Source organism: Podarcis pityusensis (assembly GCF_964106645.2).
Source record: "Podarcis pityusensis genome assembly, chromosome: 3".
NCBI lineage: Eukaryota > Metazoa > Chordata > Lepidosauria > Squamata > Lacertidae > Podarcis > Podarcis pityusensis.
This window is the reverse complement of record NC_138026.1, coordinates 37,942,010-37,965,223: the sequence shown is the minus strand read 5'-3', so window position 1 is coordinate 37,965,223 and position 23,214 is coordinate 37,942,010. Positions and strand designations below refer to the sequence as shown.

At 42.6% G+C, this 23,214-nt stretch overlaps 2 protein-coding genes, 2 long non-coding RNA genes and 1 pseudogene across 18 annotated transcripts in view; 3 read left to right on the top strand and 2 right to left on the bottom strand.

The window, feature by feature from the left end:
- Nucleotides 1-4,813, top strand: part of LOC308472827 (uncharacterized protein) — a 49,330-nt gene extending 44,517 nt beyond the window's left edge. For all 11 annotated transcript variants that reach the window (XM_080998092.1, XM_080998089.1, XM_080998076.1 and 8 more), the window contains one exon: nt 2,400-4,813. In XM_080998092.1, coding sequence (XP_080854218.1) covers nt 2,400-2,509 — 110 coding nt within the window. In that variant the 3' untranslated portion in view covers nt 2,510-4,813. The remainder of the gene's footprint in view (nt 1-2,399) is intronic.
- KCNQ5 (potassium voltage-gated channel subfamily Q member 5) overlaps nt 1-23,214 on the bottom strand; it is a 272,747-nt gene that overhangs the window by 33,073 nt on the left and 216,460 nt on the right. For all 4 annotated transcript variants that reach the window (XM_080997992.1, XM_080997989.1, XM_080997990.1 and 1 more), the window contains exons 4-5: nt 7,991-8,166; nt 5,831-5,956 (exon numbers count right to left, since the gene is read on the bottom strand). In XM_080997992.1, the coding sequence (XP_080854118.1) occupies nt 5,831-5,956; nt 7,991-8,166 (302 nt within the window). The remainder of the gene's footprint in view (nt 1-5,830; nt 5,957-7,990; nt 8,167-23,214) is intronic.
- On the top strand, nt 7-2,086 carry LOC308472855. The gene is made up of 2 exons (XR_013983779.1): nt 7-1,239; nt 1,541-2,086. It is a non-coding gene; the product is annotated as an uncharacterized lncRNA (long non-coding RNA).
- LOC308472871 lies at nt 10,399-11,742 on the bottom strand. Its single transcript, XR_013983794.1, has 2 exons — nt 11,619-11,742; nt 10,399-11,514 (listed from the first exon to the last, which is right to left on the bottom strand). It is a non-coding gene; the product is annotated as an uncharacterized lncRNA (long non-coding RNA).
- LOC308472825 (mpv17-like protein 2 pseudogene) lies at nt 18,432-19,314 on the top strand (annotated as a pseudogene). The gene has a single exon. The product of its transcript is annotated as a mpv17-like protein 2 pseudogene (transcript).

The window sequence follows — 23,214 nt, the reverse complement described above, 5'->3', positions numbered from 1 at the left end:
CTGAAAAGAAACAAATATAATTCACTGTGAGAAAAAAAGTGGATGGCACAGATGTCGATAATTTTAACATTAACTGGGCAATATTCACAATGGCAAAATGATAAAAGAGCAACCAAAATATGAAATTTTCCTGGTCCATACGTAGTGATTTGAATGGGGCTTGCTCACAAAAAACCACCTCATTCCTCAAATTAGTAGTTAAGTACGGACCTCTGGAACAAATTGGTGTCCACTGGGACTGGTAGGATTGGGAAGGCAGGGAGACTAATAGCAAGGGAGGCCAGAGCCAACCAATTCCCATTTTGTCTTCCTCCTCATCCCTGTTGAGTTCTACAAAGGCAACACTGAACCTAAGGAGGAAGCTGACAGGCAGTACCATCCCATGGACTGCTTGTAAATAGGAAGGCAGGCAGGCTAAGGGCAGAATGAGACTGCTGGAGCTGCCTCCATTGCCTTAATCATAGACCAGCTTCAAATGCTTCAAGCTGTTTTTGATATTTCCCCCCTTCTCAGAAACTGGATGTAAGCCTGCCTGCAGGTGGGAAGTGGCCTGGGGGTATTGTTGGGGTGAATGAGGGGGCATAGAAAGGGTTAACTCCCCTCCTGGTGGCTGATTTTTGCTTGCAAATGCCTCCCACACTTCAGCAACTAGATCTAAGAATCCACACTTGCACATGCAGCATGCCAATTTGTTAAATAGCAGAATCGGACTCCCTTGAAGCAACTGCATATGAACCCTGAGATAACAGAGAGATTTAGTTTAGAATTAATCTGGATGTCTAAACAAGTAGATTAGTTGAAATATATTCTCAAATGAGAGACACCAGAGAAAGACCAGGAAAACCCTCAATTATGTTTTAAGAAAATACCATAAAATGTGTATACAAGACCATTCAATGAAGTTCATTTGGAAGGTATTTTAACCGTTAAACCATGCTCATCACTGTAGCTTTTAAGAATGACAACAAATTCAGAAATACATGCTACTGGAGACCCTATTTTAGAGGCAGTCTAGCATAATATTTTTTTAAGAATCTTCTTTTAGAGGAGAAACAATGACTTGACTTTTTCATTGCGGGGAACTTACGTCATCAACCCTTTTATTTGCAGAACCCCTTGGGGAGGGAACTCCTCTCTTAAGCTGCAATTTGTTTTTACTCTTTAAATAACAGTAGAGCTTTCCCTGCTGTCAATACTGCTGTGTGAAACTCAACTGTATAACTATCATGGGCACATATTGTGCAGATCCTGTGTGAAAGATACTCAGAGTCAAGTGTGGATTTCAATGCTCTTTATTCAGCTCATAGTAGTGAGGAGTGGGAGTTCCCCTGAAATGTCTGCTTTATATACATTATTTACACAATGGGCCCCCCGGGATTGGCTAATTCCGGGATTCACCTGTAGGCCAATCTGGTTGCGGATCCACTTCCACCTGGAGTTGGATTGGGTGGCTCCTGCGGACCAACCAGACTGCTGCATTCTGAATCCTATTGTTCTAGGACCAATCAGATTGCTGCATTTTGGATCCTATTCAACTCAGTACATAACCCTGTGCCACCATCACTGATGACAAGACAGAACGGTATCTTACACACCCCTTCCTCTATGCCTCTGATATGGATACAGTGCCCTGATTTCATTTACCATTAACTACATCTGCACAGAGCTTGAATGGCCACACCTAGGCAACCAGATTGCATGCTGTTCCACATGCAAATTTGCAAAACAATGCTGCTTTGTTTGGTAAAAAAGGTCTAAGCCAGAGGTTGGATTCTATCTTGTTTCATCAGTGCAAGGACTTATGCTTGTGCAATAGAACTTTCCCCCTCCTCTGTCATTGTGCATCCAGTGCCCCTCCCCAATTTCACAGGATAAAATCTGGTCTGGAGGGTTAGGGGAACCCCCTGAACAGTCTTAGGGGGTGCAAAGGGCAGGAAGAGGGGACTTCTATTTTGAAAGCACAAATCCTTGCACTTGCAGAACAACTTAGTTGGATATCATCCATAGCTGTGTCCCTGAGGAAGGGCTGTCATTTTACTGTTTTGTAAACTATAATTACTATTAATAAAGTTTTATCTTTCAGTCCCATCTGAGACCTCTTATTTTGCTTCTGCATGCAGAATCTTTCATTGACTGCTGCTTTGCATAGGTAAAAAGGGGTCAATCCATAGCTTTGAATTAACCCTCTCCCCCCCCCAAAAAAAAATTACAACCAAGTCCCATGAATTTATCTCTTGATTGGCTTAATAAAAATAAATTATATTTCCAAAATAAATGTAGTGATAGCAAAGACCTGAAATGTTAACAGAGGACTAACAAATATCTTTCCATTCCTTGATGGCCTTGCCAGTTCCACAAAGTTCTTTCCTCAGCAAATCAGCATCAACCTGTTTTATCAGGAATGGACCTGAATAATCTGGCCTTCATCCAGGTTGCTATCACTGCCAGACACTGGAGAATAGAGAGATGTTTCCAAGCTACATTTGAAGAAAAGAAGAGGAGCTTATGAAAAGGATAGAGCCAGCTGTCATTTATATTTAATGACACTGCTGGCTCACAGTCTCCGCAGCAGAGAGATATACCATGGGTCCTGTAGATCTTTATATAATTGTAAGCCCTTAGAAAGAAAGAACAGCAGCACTTCTCTCTCTCTCTCTCTGAACAGAATCCAGCCTGTTCTTTCACACGCTCAACAGGTTCTGAAGCCCCCTGACAAGTACATTACACCTTTTAAGTGTATCAGAGACTCCTTGCCGCCTTTGAGCCCTGCTGCAGGGTGGTTCTTGAGCGATAAAGAGATGTCACATCTTCACAAGTCTGCTTCTCAACAGCGGACTTGTTTTTGCCCTCACACTGCAATAGTGTGATTCAGAAGACATTCAGATTGTGAACTAATGTAGGTTCTAACATCCTTAGGGCAGAGCCTTTGCTTATATTTCTCTGTGAAGCACAAAGTACGCCGATGGTGCAATATAAATAAAAAACAATAGTAACGATGAATATATATATATATTTCCCTCAACTTTGAAACAGTCTAACTAACTGGTTTTCCACAACAGCAATCTTAACTTTATATTTTAAACAGGTGTGTTTGTTGGCAGTGCATATAAACCTGGGACCGATGACAAATTGGGAGGGGGGAAATGGGCAAGAGTGATAAAACAATTGTATCCTTAGGAGCTATGGAGAAGGGTGCAGCAGGACAGAAGGCCTGGCCCCAGGGCCTCACCTACACTGAGCAGCAGCACCAACTTGCCCTGGCTAATTGGGAAGGAGTGAATTTGCAGGCCCATGTACAGCAGGCTGGAGGCTGCCGTAGGAAGAGACAAAACAGCAAAGAATGACATGACACTGACTTGAGATTGAAATGGCCACAGCATCATTGATTACAGGTGTAAGTAGGCTTTGGCATAGGCATTTGGTATGTATCCTGACCCAATCTGCTTGGCTGATATTTCATCAGGATTGATCCTGGGGTTCAGGATCCCACCATCATGCAGATCTATGGGGAGATCCTGCCAGGATGAAACCTGGGGTGCTCTATGGCCCATTGGCCTCCCAATCTGGGCTTTCAGGCAGAACCCAACCCCTGGACCCTTTTACCAGGCTACCCAGAATTTGATCCTGGAGCAGCGGAAGGGGCACCCATCCCTCGCACTAGCTTAGGCTAAGGATCCATACCCAATGCGTTTTCCGTGTCAAAAGTTGTGCCAGTTGCTATGAGGAAGGCAAACCCTCAGACAGGCGCAATTTGTTTGCAGGCAAAGTTCTCCCTGGCCCCAATACGGTGAGGATTAATTCCACAGCAAGGCTATATGCATGCACTGCTTGCGTACCTCCAGGCAGGGCCAATGAATGGGTGGGTGGGACATCTGGTTTTGACTGCACTGCCCATTTGCAGTGCATTCAGCTTTTAAACCCGGCAGCAGACCTGACAGAAACCTGGCTCTGACAGGTCCGCTGCCCGAGCGAGAGCCCTGATTGGCTGCAATCGCCACTGCCGGCTGAGAATGGTAGGTGGTCTTTATAAAAGTCAATTGAGCAAAGTTGGGCAGATGGTCTCACTTGCTTCAAAGAGGATGCCACTGGAGCTCTTGCTGTGAAAGCAGACACTTGTGCTGGAACTGCTGCAGCAACTGCAGGAGGGATCTGATCTGGCTGCCCATGTTTCACACCTTCATTTCTTTTCACGTTTCTTAATCAAATGCCTAAAGACTGAATGAATGATCTCTCATGCATAGCCTGTATTACTCCTGGTTGCTAATGTATAGGCATCCGTGAATGAAATGGTTATAAATAATGAATTATTATTATTATGGTTCCCAGGAAAACATTGCAGTATATGTCACAGACAATTTGAGTAACATATGGCTAGAATCTAAGTAACTGTGATTAAGGCTGCATACATGCAACATTGCCAGGACACTTATGTTTGTGATTGTAAGCTGTTTTAAACATTTTGTTTTAGTTGCTGGAACCTGCCCTGGGACCTTAGGGTGAAGGGTGGGAAACAAATTAAAATACTACTACTACTACTACTACTACATTTTATCCTAGAATCAGTGTAGATTGAGTTATTATTCCCCCCCCCCCCGTGTAGCCCACATTCTATACCTATTGCATATTCTTTGCCCATGAAAAGCACTTCTTGAAGAACTGGTTTCATTCTGGAAAAAAAAATCATTACAGATTGATTGCGTATAACCTCTCAGTGTATCTATTTGAAAACAGATGTATGCAGTCACAGCAAGGAGGTGTGAGTGGGGGGTGTATCCACACCTGCTCAATGATCTTGTAAGCTGGCATATATCAAGATCAGAAACTCTCTGTCTCTCTAGCCCTAAGTTTCTATTCTAGAGAATTTAAAATTCCTTTTGTTATGATCTTCAGTAACAGACACATCTTTGAAAAGGTCTGGAACTGGTATATCCAAATTAGGATAATATCAAAAGGCTCTTAATTCCCTAGGTATGTTATTTAATGCAGCAAAATTTATTTCAGTACACTACGGTTAACTGTTAATTAAGCAAACAATCCAAAAATTAATCAAATGTGGTTAAGTGATGAGTGTCTTTTTATTATAATACAGCTACTCTAATTAGTGAAATCTGAAATCTTAATTAACCATACCAAAGGGACACTTATCATTTCTATCCACAGATCATTCTGTCATGTGGGACTAATATGCTTCAAAGCTTCAAATACCAACACAATTCAGCTGCTGCCAATATGACTTAAGGCCTTCTTCTCTGATTATGAACTGGTTTGCATATCACGCTAAGCCAAACCATGGCTTAGACTGCAGGCATAGGCAAACTCCAGCCCTCCAGATCTTTGGGACTACAATTCCCACCATCCCTAGCTAACAGGACCAGTGGTCAGGGATGATGGGAACTGTAGTCCCAAACATCTGGAGGGCCAGAGTTTGCCTATGCTTGGCTTAGAGAGAAATCATAGAAATCAAGGAAAAGAACTCCCTGCCCCTTGGCTCCTTCCTGGTCATTCTGCTTCTGTGCTGCACTGAGCTAAGTAAGTCATAGCTGGCCAAAGCATGCTATCTGAACCTGACTTACAAAGTAATACTGAGCGGTAATCAAGGTTTGTCCTGTGGTTTACAGCTCATGTTTGTATGGGGGAGTTAAATCACAAGCCCTGGACTGGATGATACACCAAGCCAAACCATGACTGCATAGCCGCAGAATGACTGGGCAAGAGCATAGTGGCCACAATCTCCTTTCAATGAGCCTGCATGGGAGCACTTTCATGCTAGGTCATGGTTTTTAAATATTGCATAGTCTAAATCATGTAGTTCAGTTGATTCTGTACTTACTGTGCCCCACCACAGAGCATCTGCATATGTAGAAAATTGAGCATTTGTATCTTTTTCAACCAGGTAGACGAGGAAAGAGGAAAAAATCAATACTAAAAATCCTATGTACCAGGCGGTGATTAATTCCTATAGGATAAAAAAAGAGTATTAAAAACAAGTATTTTGACAACCTACCTGTACCAATACAATTTATTGAAATATTTGTACCTCCATATTCTGTAGTTACTTTATTAGTTACATACAAAAAAATTCTTTGTACGCAAATTTTCCTTATACATTACAATGTATAATACTGTTTCAGGGCCAAGATGCAATTTGCTTCTTGAGTTAAGCCGAAGAGGTTGAATGTGCTTGGCAGACCTCCATGCCATCACAAACTCTTAAAAAATTCTCCTAAGTTTCAAGACGTTTGCTATGCAACTTGGCTTTGCTGTTCAAGAAACAAGAGACCAAAGCCCCTTTGGAGAAGCAGAATGAGTTGCATGGTTCTTTGGATTATGACTACGTAACAGTGATTAACAGAGCAGAGATACTGAAGTCTTAAAAGTAAAATGTTTCAGCTTCCTCTGCTCCAGTGTCAAAGGGGGCTGTAGCCAAGATGGCAACGTTCAGAGGTGTGGCATTTGCTGTAGGTAAGTGATTTGAAGTATTATCTTCTAGGACGAGGGCATGGGGTGTTGTTTATATATCCGTATGTTTTCTCTAATGTTTTTGGATCAGATGGTATCTCTAATTGCAACAGCGGACAAGTCAATGCTGCCATGTTTTTTTCAGTAGTTTTTAATTACCCGGAGATTCATGTGGAAGGTGATTCATAAATTAAGAAAATGATAATAATAAATGAGAAAAGCTTATGTCACAGGTTTGTTAGGTGTCATAAAACTCTGTGTAGTTTTTGCTGCAACATACTGACACCACTATTACTGTGGAAATTGATAAATCAGAGACGCTGTGATAAGATGAACTGTTGCTTTTTTCTCACTGATTGGGAACACTTTGCACAGGTCAGCTATTCACACATACCAGGGTGGTGAATGTTTTCTGGCAAGGAAGTCAGATTAATATCTCTCCAACCCTTATTGCTTACTTATATTTGACTTGTATCTTTGAGTGTTAGTTGTGCATCCATTTTGTTAGCCATACTGATGTATCACAGTTTTATATTTGCAATCACAATCAAAATGTTGCCAGGCCAAATTTGAAAGGTAGGCAGGCCTTCTCACCTGTCAGTTATCTGTTGTCAATATGAATACTGGGACCTCAAAGTGTAACATGGACTGTTAGAAAGCCCTTTTGCAAGCAGCCCCATGTTGCTCTTAAGCCTGTCAAAAACTGAAAGTCAAAGAGCACCCCAGGGTTAGGGTTTTCAGAGGTTTAGAGAGCAGTGCTGGGCTGTTTGAAAGACCTCTTGCAAGTATTCCTGTGCTGTTCTTTAAACCCCACCCCCCAGTATAGTTTAAAGAGCCATGGATTGTTTAGTTAGCCAAAGGCCTGTGGGAAGAGGAATGCTTTTGCCTGGTGCCTAAAGATATGTAATGAAGGCACCAGGTGTGCATCCTTGGGGATAGCATTCCACAAGAGGGTGGCTACCACAGAAAAGGCTCGCTCTCATGTTGTTACCCTCTGGACCTCTTGTGGAGGAGGCACATGAAGAAGGGCCTCAGATTATGATTGCAGGGTCAGAACCAGCACTTTGTATTGGGCCCAGAAATTAGTTGGCAGCCAGTGCAGTCGGGCCAGGATTGGTGTAATATGCTCAGTCCTCCTTGCCCTGGTGAGCAACATGTTCCAGCATGGGAATGGAAGCACACAGCCAAACTGAGCAGGGCTACTTTGGCTGTGTGGGCCAATTCCTAGCAGGGCAACTTGGCGCAGCCATTGTAGAATGGAACCCCCACCCATCAGCTGACATCAGCCTCCATCAGTGGCACCAGTTCATTAGCAGGTGGTTTTTGAGAAATGGCCTCGCAGGTTATATCTGACCCCATGGCGAGGTGAAGGGTCCCTACCCGAGATATACACACAAATGTGAATGGTCGATGCTGAACAAAAACCACTGCTGCAGGATTCTGTATTTCCTTTTTTCTTTTTTTAGCATGAAATACATGCATGAATGACTGACAAAATTCAGAGAAGTGAAGGATATGAACAGGCCCTTACCTTGCTATGTGCATAAACCACTGAACCTAACAATTTCCAGGTTCCTCCTCTTCGGTCCATGCGCACCATGCGAAGGATCTGTAGGAAACGAAGACTTCTCAGTGCTGATGTTGCAAAAATGTTACCCTGAGTTTTTGCAGAAACAACTGCTATTGAAGCGATGAGAACAATGATGTCTGAAAGAAATACATTACAAAATACATTAATTTACGCATATGGACCAGTAATAGCTTGATAGCATATTGTCATATGCTGGGTGAATTGGATGGCTTTGTATGTTAAGAATATTCTTTAACAGTCTTTATGCTGAAAGAAAGTGAATTGTAACAACAACATCCCTATAAATGCAAAAAATACAATACTATAAAATGTTGCATTGACCAGTGCTAAGTTCTATCAAAAGAAATGCCCCTTTACTCAATTTACAAAAATACACACTTTACAAGAATACATAATACACAATCATCTAACCCAAGTTCTTAGACGGCCTCCAGTTATTTCAGGCATGTGCTCTACAGTCCTCATCTAATTTGTGTGTGCCAATTTCATGGGACCAAACTTTTAACTGAAAAGGATCTAATATAAGTATCTCTCACTAAAAGTTCTATGTAGCTCACATACCTAGTATTGGGAACATTAAGGGAGTTTTCAACAATGCTTAATTTTTTGTTCTGATCTATGGGTTGGTTGGTTTTTAACTTGCAAACGTGTATGTATTATTTATTTATTTATTTATTTATTTATAAGTTGCCCTTCACCCAAATGTGCCAGGACAGAAGATTCATTTACCTTAAAAACCATAATTAGCAATATTTGAAATGAGAGTAAATAATAGATTGCCCAGTAAACACCACCACCATCAGGAATAAAGTAAAGCACAGTCCATCCACAATGTACTTTACCCCACTCCATTGGTTGAAACAGGTACATCTTCACTAATCGGCAAAATAATGTTGAAGCTGGGCACACCTCGAAGGGGACATAATTCCATAAGTGTGGTGCAAGAGCAGAGAAGGCCCTCCCATGTACCCCCATGCTTTGAACCTCACTCAGCAATGGGATCACAAATGGGGCCTCCCCTGCAAATCTCAATACACAGGCAGGTTGGTATTGGTGGGAGCATCCTTGAATTGCAAAATAATTGGCAACCAGTCAAATTGTAATAATTTGAAGAGTAGCTATTTAATTGGAAGAGCCCACCCTTTTCTGCTCCTGTTAATAGATGGAATTGTTAGCAACACATTTGCCCCCTTTGGCTACCCCTTCACTGAGAATAATCGGGAGCAGTGATAATAACTGAAAATGCACCACAGGGATGGAATCATCATGCTGATGCAATAAATTTATAGCAGCAATTCTTGTATTAGATTAGCATTCTGCTGACATACTAGCTTTTCATTGGCAAAGCTTTTATGTAGGAAGGTACAATTCCTTCATCTGAAATTTGAAAGTCCAGGAAAGGGTGTATAGCATGCTTTGCTTATATATTTGAATCATTTTACTTTCCATTAGATTAGCATCTATTCCAGTCTCAATCTAAACCCACTGACATGGGAGTGACAGCTTAATCTTATGTTTATCTACTCAGAAATAAGTCCCACAATGCACAATAGGGTTTACTTCCTACTAAGTGTTTTAAGATTTGCCAGTGTCATATTGGGAAGCAAAATACTGTATTTATTGGGACAAACTAATGTTTACAATGCAGCATGTGAGCTTTTGAGTTCACAGTATTCTATTTCAGACTAGATGAACTGCCACATGACTATTTGTTGATACTAATAAATAAATTTGTTATAATGGAGTGGAGCTATCTGATTTAATATATGTCCATGGAGCTTACTTCCATGGAGCTTACTTCCCTGTTCTAGCCACATTTCAAATCATTTGCACCTTTCCCCAAGCAAAGTGTTGATAATGAAAAAGCTACCTGTTTTGTTATCTTATAGGCAGGGCAATGGACCTGTTATTGCCATGTCCTGAGTTTCAGATGCTTTATTGTAGCTCCCTTATTGTAGCTGCTTGCCCTATTGTAGCTGCTCCCCCCCCAAAAAAAAATCTATGGGACCATTTAATCATGTTCTTAACGAAGCCCTGAAATGGGAATGTTTTCTGAGGTAAGCTACCTTTCCCTGTGCTGATTCTGGAATTTCCCACAAGATCCACTTATCCCAAGTGATTCCATAATTCAGAAGTTACCAAAGCAGGAGAGTCACATTGCTCTAATAACCATCTCACTGTCTTGGGAGATGGCAGCCAACTCTTGAAATACAACCCTCAGTACACCAAAGGTCTGAGATGGATGAGTGTTGAAAGCATTTTGCACCTTTCAGAAACTGGTGTTTAGATTAAATTTAGAGCTTTCGCATGTCCTGAAAAACTAAAAGTGACTGGGTTTTTTTTGGGGGGGGGGTGGGCAAAATTCTATGCTATTTCTAGATAAAGATCAAATTCAATGGGAAGTGGTAAAATTTGTTCCAAATAAACTTTCAATGCAGATAGTCGTACACTGATGTGCTTGTAGATGAGGTTATTGTGCTCACGGAACAAATTCCACATGTGGAATAGAACCTTCCCTCCCTCTCCTCCCCCAGCAACCCCCCCCCACCCTAAAAGCTCTGAATGCCTGGGAAAACCATTAGAGCAGATATGGAAAGGGAAGGAACAGGAGGCAAAATTCCATTGTGCAGTTGGAAGTCATTCCACGAGTCCAATGACTTCGTTATACACAACCCTTGATTTGTGGGTGTATATAAAAAATTGACAAGCAAAATACAGATAGACTTTGAATTGTTTACGTTTCAGTTTCTTTGTCAATTGCATAGTTGTATTTACAATTTTTTTTCAACATAAAAAAGTTAAACAAGATTTTAAACCAGCATTAAACAGGCTTTTTCATCCTTCTGGAGTCTGAATTTACCCCACAATTTTAACTATTATTTTTCACACAAACGACTGGAAAAGTCAGAGCTAGTTTGAATGTTGTGTGTTGGCCTTTTCATAGCTTGAATTATAGAGCTATCTCATTGTGTAGTGGGCTTGGCTACTCTGAGCAGACTTAGGGATTGTAATTCAAAACCATTAGACTTTTAAGCCTTGTTCTGAGGGCAACGTGTGTGTGGGTTGACTTTGCCCAGCAGCATGGGGCCCGGAAAGCAGTGGGTGTATGTGTAATGCTGCATCTCTTTGCAACTCTTGTGAGATCTCACAGAATGCTGGCCATCCTGCACGATTTTGGGAGATGCAAGAGGAGCCAAGGTCTTAAAAGGCCTCACCCATGAGGATTTGTGGCCATTTTGCCCTACAAGCTTCCCACCCACCTGCTCTTGGTGCTAGAGCCTCACTGAACTAACTGCCCGGCTCACTGCTTTACAAGGCCAGAAAGAAGTTTTTTCCTTCCCAAATTGAGTTGGCCCTCAGTTGGAGTTTTTACAGCCTTTCCCTCAGTGACATAAAGCTTTGCTTACATTAGGTGCTGAGATAATTCTGTACTTTTGTGGGGCAAAAATGGCATAGTAAAGGGGCTCCCATAAGGGGCCTGAGGAAAGGGTTGACAAAGGCATGCTACCTGGCTGGAATTTTTCACCCTGACCACCCAGTGAGAACCTGGATGCCTGGCTTGCACCACACCTGGGTTCAACGCTGGGTGATCACCACGGATGGGATAAGGGTGGGGTGCCATGCTCTGCCATTCCACCAGCATGGGCTGACTGGAATGAGGCAATAATCCTTGCCTTACTGCCATGCCAACCCTGCTTACCTGCTGTAGTCATTAAAGTCTCAACCTGATTTCACCCATCACTGCTGCCCTGTTTCAGTTGTTACACTGCTCTCATGGGTCACAGAATGCATCGTCTCTCTATACATGTGTGTAAGAGAAGAAGGTTCATCATTTTATAAAACTGCTGTTAGTAGTCCTTCCAAAAGGATTCCATATGCCACCTTCACGTTATTCTTAAGGTATTTATGGATTGCACGTTACTAATTTTCACACTAGTTATTTATTTTGTGCACAGATGGTACGCTTATGTTATTCCGGGCTTTTATAGATTTCTGCTTTCATACTGATTTTATTTATTGTCTATGGATATTTGCTTGCCTGATAATAGACATGTGTTGAAATGTGTTGGGAATTTTAGCCATCAGTTCTTTGTGGTTTCTGACTTAGAAGTGGCTATTTTTATTGTGGCTGCCCGCTCCTTATTTGCTTTTGACATGATTTCTCAAATGTGTACTAAGGCCTGTAGTTGCTTTCCTAACATACTTCATGTGGCATCCAGGGAATTTGCATTCTACAAACACTACACTGCTGGCTTTGCAGGTGATATTCTGTTTAATGTACTGAGGCTGGTTAGTCATTCTGTTTCTTAAGGAGCTGGTTGCCCTAGTATTACTTCAGTTCTTAGTTTGTGTAGGTCTGGAGCCGCCTTCCCCAACCTGGTGTTGTCCAGGTGTTTTGAACCATAACTCCCATATGCCCAAGCCAGCATGGTCAGGGATGATGGGAATTGTAATCCAACAACACCTACAAGCCTCTGTGTCTTAACTAATTTTCTCAGGAAGGGAATCTGAGGAACTAAGGCAAATAGTAGCAAAGAGAGAGAAAATTCTAGGCTTTCCAAAAAGATAACCTGCCTAACCTTTTGGAGTTCTATGAGAGTGTTAACAAGGATATGGACAGGAGTATATATTGTGTTCTTAAATTTTCAAAAAGCTTTCAAAAGCTAAAAGCAGTCGTGAGATGAAGGAGCAGGTCCTCTTATTGATTGGTAACAGGTTAAAAACCAAAAAGCACATTTATCACAATGGAAGGATTTGCCACAAGAGCTCAGTATTGGGATCTCTGCTTCCTTAATTGCAGTTAAATGACCTGATTGGCAGAGGGGAGCAGTAATGAGGTGATAATGAGTTTGCTTATTGTTCAGGATGGTGAAAACAAAAGAAGATTGTGAGGGGCTCCAAAAGGAGCTTTCCAAAATAGGTGAATGGCAAATGTGATTCAGTGTAAGCAAGTGTAAAGTTATGCACACTGGAGCGAGACACCCTAACTTCATATATATGCTTATGGGGTCTGAACTGGGTGTTCCTTCAATTTCTTAAACCACCCACTTCAGACCTGAGGTAGTTTTCATTGAAGTTGCAAAAACATTTCAATCTGCAGATGATGTTTTTGTGTGTGTTCTGGAGGAATTCCATTTTAAATGAATGTGAGCATCAGTGGGTTGATTGTAAAGATCTGTGACTATCTTGTTTTTTATGTGACAAGAAGAACATCCCATATGATTTGTAATGACTCTATTAAGTGCACATTTGATGGTGGGATGGATGGTTGGTATCATTCTTAAATTGTTCCAAACTTTTGTTGCTCGTGGTCCAGATGACAAAGGATGTCATAAATGCATCGCCAACAAATGAGCAGCTTGTTGGTGGGCTCCTTAACTATGACTTGTTCAGGCTTCTCAAAAATAAATTGACATAAAATGGAGCCATGCAGATGCCCAGGAGCAAATTAACTAAGTCATCCTTAAAGAGCCCACCAACAAGCTGCTAATATGGTGGTGATACATTGGTGACATCTTTGTATTGGTGAACAGAATCGGTAGCAAATGAATGCTAGAACTTACTTAAGGAGTTATTTTCAACTAAGTTACACTCAGAGTAGGCCCAATGAAAACAATGCACTTGTTAGTCATGTCCATGAATTCTAATGAGCCTCCTCTAAATCTACTGCACAGAACCAAAGAAAAATATTAACACTGTCCCGCCATCAAAGTTACATGCAACAACACCACTGAAAATTAATATAACCCTTTCCTGGATGATAGTCTTGTCATGAAGCAAAACAAAGTAATCACCAACAATTCATGCAAACTGCTGTCCTTCCATTTGCACAAACAAAGTATGTCAAAACAGTGTTCAGATTCCTATATCCTGCCCAACGTTTACTTTTAGATGTTTTACATGTAGCATTTTTCTGTTTTTTTTAAACATTTTTTATTAAAGATTTCTTGGTTTACAAAAGTATGTGCAATGTCTCTTCTTTCTACAGATCAGTTTCATTTGTTGAGACATTAGTGTTGCATTAGGAAGAATAGGGGGGAAGAGGTGGAGGGAGCCATGGTGAGTGGGGTGGAGTCGGATTGCGATGTTTCTATTTTACTTAATGTATGTGTGGGGTTTTGTGTCAGCGTCGTTTGTGCAGGTTCTCTTTGCTATTTGCTTGTTTTCCTTTGGTGGTGAGGCAGGTTGGGGTTGGCCTAGGGTGTGGTTGTTCGTTTGTGATTGGCTGTGGTGAACTTTGTTTTCATGTGTGAGTGGGGTGGGTGGGTGTTTTTGGATCAGGTTAGCCATATTGATTTGTATGCTGTTGGTGGATTCTTGTTGTTGTCTTGTTGGGCTGTGTATGTAATAAAGGCGAGCCATTTTTCTCTGTTAAAGAAACTGGATTTATCTGCCTAAAGCCAGTCAAGTTATGATTAATCATCACCTACTAGTAAAAAGTAATTGGCAAGATATCTTCAGGAAATTCTCTGAATAAATGGCTCTGTCTTGATTTTTGCAGATGTTGTCATTTTAGCCAAAAAGTCTCTTGAGTTCTCAAGAACATACACAATACTCTCTGGATGGAAATCCTGTTAATTATCAACATGGGAAATATTAATTACCCAGCCTCTCCAGTTTTACAATTTTGTTTCAAGTTGCAAGACAACTTAGTGTTTTATGATATAAGAAACTAAAGTGGCTTAGATTTCATAATAATCCTGAGTAACAACTTGGACTGGGATGTGAAAATTGATTTGAGCTATTGCTGTGCAATACGATAATAGTGTTCTCTGGTAGCAAAAATTCGGGGGGGGGGGAGGGTGCTATATTTGAATTACCTACTCAATGGGAATTTTTGGAATGCATCTCTTAGGACTCAATGCACTTCAAACTACCTTTAATCATGTGGAAGAAAGCAATTTCAAGAGGCCATTACCCCAAATATTATTGCTTTTTGGTCCGTCCCCCCCAAATGGGGACAGCTATTCACCTTGGTTTGTAAGTCATCATAGTCCTACTCAGAGTAAATCCATGCCCATTAATTCCAATGCCTCTACCCCTGAGTATGATTCACAACCCTTTGTGTTAAACTGAATTGGCTAAAATAAATAATCCAGGATAGAAAGAAGCCTGTAGGAGTCCACAAAATTGCCATGTATGCTGGTAAGCAGATGGTCTTTTCCCTCCCGACAGCAGCCTCACACAACTCATGGGATCCTATTACAGAGCCCTCAAATTTTTGTAACCAAACTTGCTTTAAAATAGGGGTGGAGAACATTTTTCACTCAAGGGCCTCATTTCGCTCTGGGCAACCTTCTCGAGACCACATGCCAGTGGTGGGCAGGGCCAGAGGCAAAAGTATAATATAGTTTTGTGTAGTACAATTCCACACACACACGCATTGCCCTGCCCACTATCTAGACAAGCAAGAGGCATGTTCAGAGTTCAAGGACACATTCCAGCCGGACAAAAACACTTGAGGTGTGAAGCAGGGCTAATGAGGGATGTGGCCTGGGGCCAGATAGAGAGGTCTGGGGGCCACATTCAGCATCCAGGCCTGAGGTTTCCCACCTCTGCTTTAACATATAGCAAGTCCCCATCCTGCCAGATGGAATTCAAAGGCTTGCAAGGGGACATATTTATGGGAAGGCAAACTGGAGTAGCTCAGCAAATCTGAGGCAGTGGCAATGAGCATGCCCAGACACTGTGAGGACTGGGAACGTTTTGGAAGCTGAGCTCCAGCCAGGTCCCTCTTTCACTTTCAGTTGCTGAGTTCAACTGCTACCCCTTTGGCTCATGCATACAGGCAAATCCAGGAAAATCCAGCCTGTGGTACTTACTGACAACAAGCTTAGACACTTCTACTCAGAAGTAAATCCCACTGAGTGCAAAACAACAACAACTTTCACCAGGTAGATGGATCTACTGGGTGTTCAGGAGAAGATGGGTGAGTTCTTGGGGCTGCCCTACCACTTAAAAAATTCCCTTAAAGCAAGTTCCCCTAAAGTCAACCTCAGTCCTGCAGTTGCAAGGAGGCAGCCTGACAAAGTAAGGCAAATCTTCCTCGCCCCATTCCCTCAGGCATTTCCCTCACCTGTCCTGACAGAGAGAAAAAAGAAGGACAGGAGATATTATTCTCCCCAGCTTAAGCACTGTCATAAACACCTCCGAGTGTGCATATGCGGATGTTAGTGACTCAGAGGATTGCATACTCCTATGCTGTAGCAAGCTGGCCCAACAAAATACTTAACTGCCTCAGTTGTATCTCTTATTCTGATATTAAAATAGTGAAATATATGCTTATACCAACCAAACACTACATGCATTTTCAGGTACATATTTACAAAAATACACACAGGATGATATCCAACAAAGCCATACTCAGATTCATGAGTATCAATGGACCTACTTTAAGGTATTTTAAGTTATGTGGAATATGAAACATCCACGAATAGGTCATTTCCCACCTGCATTGCTGCAGCATGTTACATAGAACTGGGTGGGAAACCATTTTCTGCCTGAAGGATGCATGCCTTTGTGGCCACATCCCAATGCAGGGCACAGCCAGAAGCAAACATAGGCGTGGCAGGAGGCAAAAAGTAGTTAGAATAATGGATGTTATTCTTACCTGTGTATAATAGACTAAATCCCAGATTTGTCTGCCAGGCCCCACCCTTGCTCTTTAATTCTTGAAAGCTCTAGCTAGCAAAGGAATTCTGTAGCCCATCTATCAACGTTGGCTCTTCTATTTTCCAAACGCCTTCCAAGCCCAATTCACTTTGCTGCATGTGGCAGGACAGAATTTCAAACAAATACATGCCCTCCCAAGCCCACATGTTCACACTTCTGTCTCAGCTATGTCTATGCTGGCTTGGTCATGCCCACAGCATGGAAGATGGCTGGGTTCCCAAGAACATGCTGTACAGTGAGCTGGCTTCAGGTACCAGGCCTGTTGGCAGACCAACTCTGTGCTATAAAGAGGTCTGCAAATGTGACATGAAGGCTGGCAACACCAACCTTGCCACGCGGGAATCCCTTGTGGACAACTGCGGTGCCTGGAGACAGACAGGTTGCATATCCACAGCAGGGATCAGAGGCAAAATGACTGCTGGGAGGAGCACAGAGAGAGGAAACGCCATGGTGCATCTGCAGAAGCACAATTGTACGCCTTCGTCTGCCCCAGCTGCAACAAAACTTGTCTCTTCCGCATCGGTCTCTACAGCCACAGCAGACGCTGCAACCTTCCAACAGCTTGACCTCACCCCCAAAGGTGCACTCTTCCATTGCACCCCCCCCGATGCCAAATGTTATTTTCTTTAAAACTGTAAATAGCTCTGTTTATTTTGCATTTGAAGGAATGCATTTTACTGTATGTACGTTCCAATCCTCCTCCAGAACTGAAAGTGATAGCCACTCCTTTATGAGGGTAAGATCAACTAAGGCCCACTGGGCTACTTCTCTTCTTTTTGGGGTGTGGAGGTGCGTAGAGAGGGGTTAAAAGGTAAAGGGACCCCTGACCATTAGATCCAGTCGTGGCCGACTCTGGGGTTGCGGCACTCATCTCGCTTTATTGGCTGAGGGAGCCGGCGTACAGCTTCCGGGTCATGTGGCCAGCATGACTAAGCCGCTTTTGGTGAACCAGAGCAGCACACGGAAACGCTGTTTACCTTCCCGCAGGAGCGGTACCTATTTATCTACTTGCACTTCGACGTGCTTTCGAACTGCTAGGTTGGCAGGAGCAGGGACCGAACAACGGGAGCTCACCCCGTCGTGGGGATTCGAACCGCTGACCTTCTGATCGGCAAGCCCTAGGCTTCTGTGGTTTAACCCACAGCATCCCTAGAGAGGGGTTACACAACAAATGTACAAATGATTGTACAAAGAAGCAACAGCAGCCCAATGGTCAGGGAAAAGAGTGAAAACATTTTTTCACCTGAAATAGCCAGGAAGTTCTGAAAACCTTTCCTAGCTATTTTCCAAGTTATTGTAGTTGCTTTTAATGGTACGCTATATCGAATTTGAAACTCTAAAAACTTTGCTATAATTTATTTTGTATAGGTCTTCATAATGAAAGCTGAAGGTTATTTTGTTTGTTTGTGATCGTAAGTTGTTTTGTGTGCTTTCTTTAGTGGAAAAGTAACTGCTTTATAGGTATCCTGTTCAGGGTCATCAATCAAGGGCCCAATTAAGATAAAGTGCATTTACGTTCTGTTGAAATAAAAAGGATGTAAGCATAGTAAGTTTCCTTCCTTAAGTGATGTAAGAAACAGCTATATTTACATGTACCTGTTCAGTTGATGCAATTTATTTTTCTGCTATGTGTGTGCTGTGCAAGATGCTGAAAATCAGCCATGACATCATAATAAAGCACAAAAGTAAAATTCTTCACTAGAATACTATGATGTATTTCCTGTGACTCATCATACATGCCTGCTGTAACATCATTCTTCCTCAGGTCCTCGCAATGAAATAATCCTAAAAGCACAATGCAACCACCCCTGAAAAATAATACCTTCAGTCCGGGAAAGGAAGGCTGAAAGTTCAGAAAAATGCTCTCAACATAGTTACCGGATCTGCATGCATTTGTTTCAGAGGAGAAAGAGAGGAAGATGCGGGCCCGTATTATACAACAGCTAGCCGCAGTGGCCCGCTTCTATGCACCATTGTTTGGAGGGCGGAACCTTATCATTACCAATACAGTGAGTAGCGGTTTATTGCTGGGAATTGCAGATCTAGTCCAGCAGTCTTTGGAACGAAGGCAAAATCCCAAACACAAGTGGGATGTTGAACGTGCATCTCACATGTTTATAACGGGATGCACCATGGGACCGCCCCTACATTACTGGTACACCTTGGTAGACAAACTAACCCCGAGAAAAGGACTTGGACACATCAAAGTTGTCATCATCAAGGTAACAATAGATCAGCTTTTTGCTCCATTTTTCGGGTGCTGGTATTTCATGACAATGGGACTACTTCAAGGTCACACTGTGGCAGACAGCTGGAAGGAATTTAAGGAGAAATTCCCGGAGTATTTCTTAGCAGAACTCACTGTGTGGCCAGCAGCTCAGATGGTCAATTTCCTATTTCTTGCCCCTCGCTATCGAGTGCTATTTGTGAATGTAGTGACCTTGGGGTGGAACATATATCTTTCATATCTCAAACACAGAAGTTGAGGACTGCAAGGAACTGGAAGCAGAAAAGTGAAGCACAAGTATACTTCTCTGGACTGAATGTGTTGGCTCAAAATACAAACAGATTTGATGCTGCCCCCCCCCCCCCCGGAATTTTATTGTTACAGTCTGTGCTTTTTTCTTTTTTTAGTTAAAAAGGTGTCGGTACTCACCATGAAATTGTTACAGTAAATGCCACACTTTTAACATGTGGGGGGAAAGGCACTGCATAACCTGGAGTACCCCCAGAAAAAAAGCACTGGTTGCAGTCCTTTTCACAAAAAGCAAGTAGAATAATGTTTCCCTAGCCTAGTTTCCCCATGTATATATTTTTTAAATTAAACATAATTCATTTATTTCATAAAAATTATATACTGATTGATTGTAAAAAGAAAACCCTTAAAGATGGTTTACAAACAGAATAAAACGATAAAATCATCAGTAAAACCCATTAGAAACAACTGTTCAAAATACTGTACACAAGACTAGGTTAAGAATCCAGTCCTAAACTGAGCAAGGGGCTCCCTTGTATTCTTTCATCTCAAAAAATTATATGCCTTTTTCCAGCTATTAGCAACCGTTCAAAGACATTTACCTTAATTGATCATTTTTAAAATGTACAAGCACAGGAGAGGTTAAAAACCGAGAATGCAAGTGGTTGTATTGAAAGTAGCCCTCAGGAGAACGTTCCATCAGCCCAAGGATTTCTCCTTGTGAGGAAATGTTCTTCCCCTGTCCTCTCCCATCACCCCCTAAATCTCTTCCGGAGGTTCTCCCAACCTTCCAGAGCAGATTTGGAGATTGCTTGTGGTGCATGCGAGAGAGGGAAGTCCCCTTGAGCTGGCGCTAATCCTTGCGCTAGTGCAACAATTTAGTTGGAACACCACCCAGTTATTATTTCTGAGTAAACATACAGTGTAAAGGACTTAAATAATTGGGGGGGGGGGGGTTTGCCCCAGGAAATGTATACAGTTCAGAATTTTTCAGCCTAGACTGAGTCATAGGGCAAACATTTCAGATGCAAATGTCTCAGGAAACTGAAGCAAAGTGCAATAGAGCTTTGTTCGAGGAAACAGAGGGCTTATCCACCCACACTTTCCAGGCATAGGTCCTGCTTTAAAACTCTGTGTTTGAGCTGTTTTGTCGGCCACCCCCCCAGTTTTCCCCACAAAAACTCATGCTTTATTGCTCAATTGCAGCAATCGTCAATTTGGGTTTCCCATGGATTGACAATTGCTCTGCTCTGATTGGGCGCCAAAGAGCAGGTTTTTGCAGGGAAAGTTCCAGAGCCAAAAAGAAAAAGGCACCAGGACATATAGCTTTAAAGTGCAGTCCTTGCATGGAAAGAGCAGAGTAAATGTGGATAAGCCCTAATTCAGGGATCAGCAAGGTTTATCTTGCCTGGGCTGGATTGGTCCCACGGAGATCCTTCCATGGGCCGGACCACGTGCGTGCGTGAGCACACCTGCTCGCGATTTTCGGCACCTGTGCAGATCCGGTTTTCGGCGCCACAGAAGCGAGTCCCCATGCCGCGCAGCACGTGAGTGGGCAGCTCGGTTTGGGGGCGGCTTGTGGGCCGGTCAAACGACCTCCACGGGCCGCATCGCCGACCATGGGCCTAATTCATGTTTGCTCAGTTTATGCAGCTCGGTCTCCTCCTCTGGCTTGGGGACATACTACAAATTATTCTTTCCAGATTTGAACTACTAACACTGCAATCCAAACCCCCTTTTTGTGGGACTGCACAGGGTTGGGTTGGGCAGAAATGTCCCTCTGATCACCCATGCTGACTCCCACCCAGAGAGAGATGTCAGCATCACTCAGCTAGTGTGGAGCTCCCCATTTTGCCTGCCGCATGTGCGGGTAAGAGTACCATTGGCAGGGTCCCCACTATCAACAGCCTATGGAAATCACTGAAATGGGTATTCAAGGGCCAGAGAGGGGCTGAGCCAGGCCAGTATCCACTGAATGCTGAGCTGGCCCTGCTGCCATCACATGACGGCATTGAGCCCAATTGCCAAAGCAAATCCACAGCAATTTGGCTGCCCACTACATTCTGCCCTGGTGGGAGCAGCATGGCAGTCCCATTACGCCTGGCCAGAGCCTGGATTGCACCCTTACTCTTGATTTAGGAAGCAGATTTTGGGGTTTAAATGGGGTAATTAAAATGGCCAATGATGTAGTTTATTGTTCTGTGCTTGCCACTGGGGAACAGAATTTTGAGTTTCTGACTCAAGCACCAAAACATCTTGGATCATCTCTGCCTCCAGCTGCTTATTTCTTCATGAAAGGCAGAGATGATCCAAGATGTTGGTGAGAGCATCAGAGCTGCTTACATTCTTCTCTTGCCCACTTCCAATCTGTTTCAATTGTGCAACTGCACAGGAGATAGTCCTGGTGGATTGTTCTCACAAGCTGAAGTTGCTGTTGTTGCTTTAATTTAATTTGGGGAGCATTAAAGGAATGGAATAAAGAATAATCGCTTGTCACAATTCAGGAAAGATAACGCATTTCTTTCAAAAACAAGAAACCCACAACATGACTCAACAATCAGTAAGAAGGAAGGAACAGAAGGCAGGGAATGAACAGCCTCAAGGACCTCACAGCTGGATCTTCCTACAGCAGGATGATTTCCCCAGCTTCATACTGACATGATTGGTACGCTGGCTGGTTCTCAAATGCCCTCTTGTCCTGAAGGTATGGCCCAGAACTGAATTAGTTCTGGTGAGGGCTTGCAGGTCTCCACAGATCAGAGGTAAAACACACACCTGAAGGATTAAAGAATAGCTTGCTAATAGCTTACAAAACAGATTAATGTGCAGTGATGCATGCCTTTAGCATAGGAGCAAGCAGAACTGCCATGCAGACTAATTTGCTAAACAGAAGTACTGGCTTAGGTTGAAATTACTATACTCTGGTGGACTCATAAGTAATGCAGAAGAGAGAGTGTGGGGAAAAAGACCCTCTGAATGTACCCTCTGCAAGAAATTTGCAGACAGCAACAGCTTCTGTAGTAGTTTGCTGGTGGGCTGCTTGAGTCCACTATAAGGCACTGGCACATAGGGTTGGGGGGACCTGGAACCTGAGACTCTGACTAAAGAGCTTTACTACATAGCAGACTAAAGGTATGGTGTGTGTGTTGATGTGCACTAGCTGCGAAGATAGCATCACTCAGTGTGGGGCACTAGCATCATGGCTGGTGCTGCTACCACTTAACAGTAGTAAACTCAGCCCCAGGAACAAACCCACTGTGCCTCAACCTCTCAAGGGCATCCAGTGTCCTCCCCCCTTCAGTGGTGCTTTGTTGTTGTACTATCATATAAGCCACCTGTGTCCACATTGACCTCCCCACCTGGTTACTATAGCAGCTGACCTAGGAAATTTGCGCTTGGACACAAATGCAAGCAATTGAAAGGCATAATAATATTAGCAGCAAACGTGCCAGCTGTTTTAATATCAGGTGGTGCAAGTAGGGGATGATAGCAAGAAGTTGGAAATGTGGTTAAAGCGCCCATGTTAAAATAAAGCACCCAGCATCATAATCATAAGCTTTTAAGAAGAGTTCTCTCGTGCCATTCTGCTATTATAAATGCATGAATGCTGCTGCTCAAACTTATAAGTTCATCTATTGTGATCTGAAAAGGTAACAATTATCTAGTGAGGTATAAAGAGGGGGGGCAGGGGGCAGAGTCCCACCTTTCCCATATACACATAACCTTTAATGGAATTTTCTAATTAGCTACAACAATTCTGTCAGTAGAGAAGACTTTAAATTCACACAATTGTTTAAAAAAAGGGGGGGGGGAATGCTACACTTGCTTAAACAAAGCCTGACACTCAAAACTGAATGTATCATGCTTTTAATTAGAAATTAATATTTCAATTAATTTAGCATTGGCATGAGCAAGGTAAGAGAGAGGCTCATTTGTAGCCTTGTCTGTGTCAGGCATGTTCATATTTAATCTATTTTGTTTATTACATCTGCATTCCCGCAGCTGCCTCCAAGAA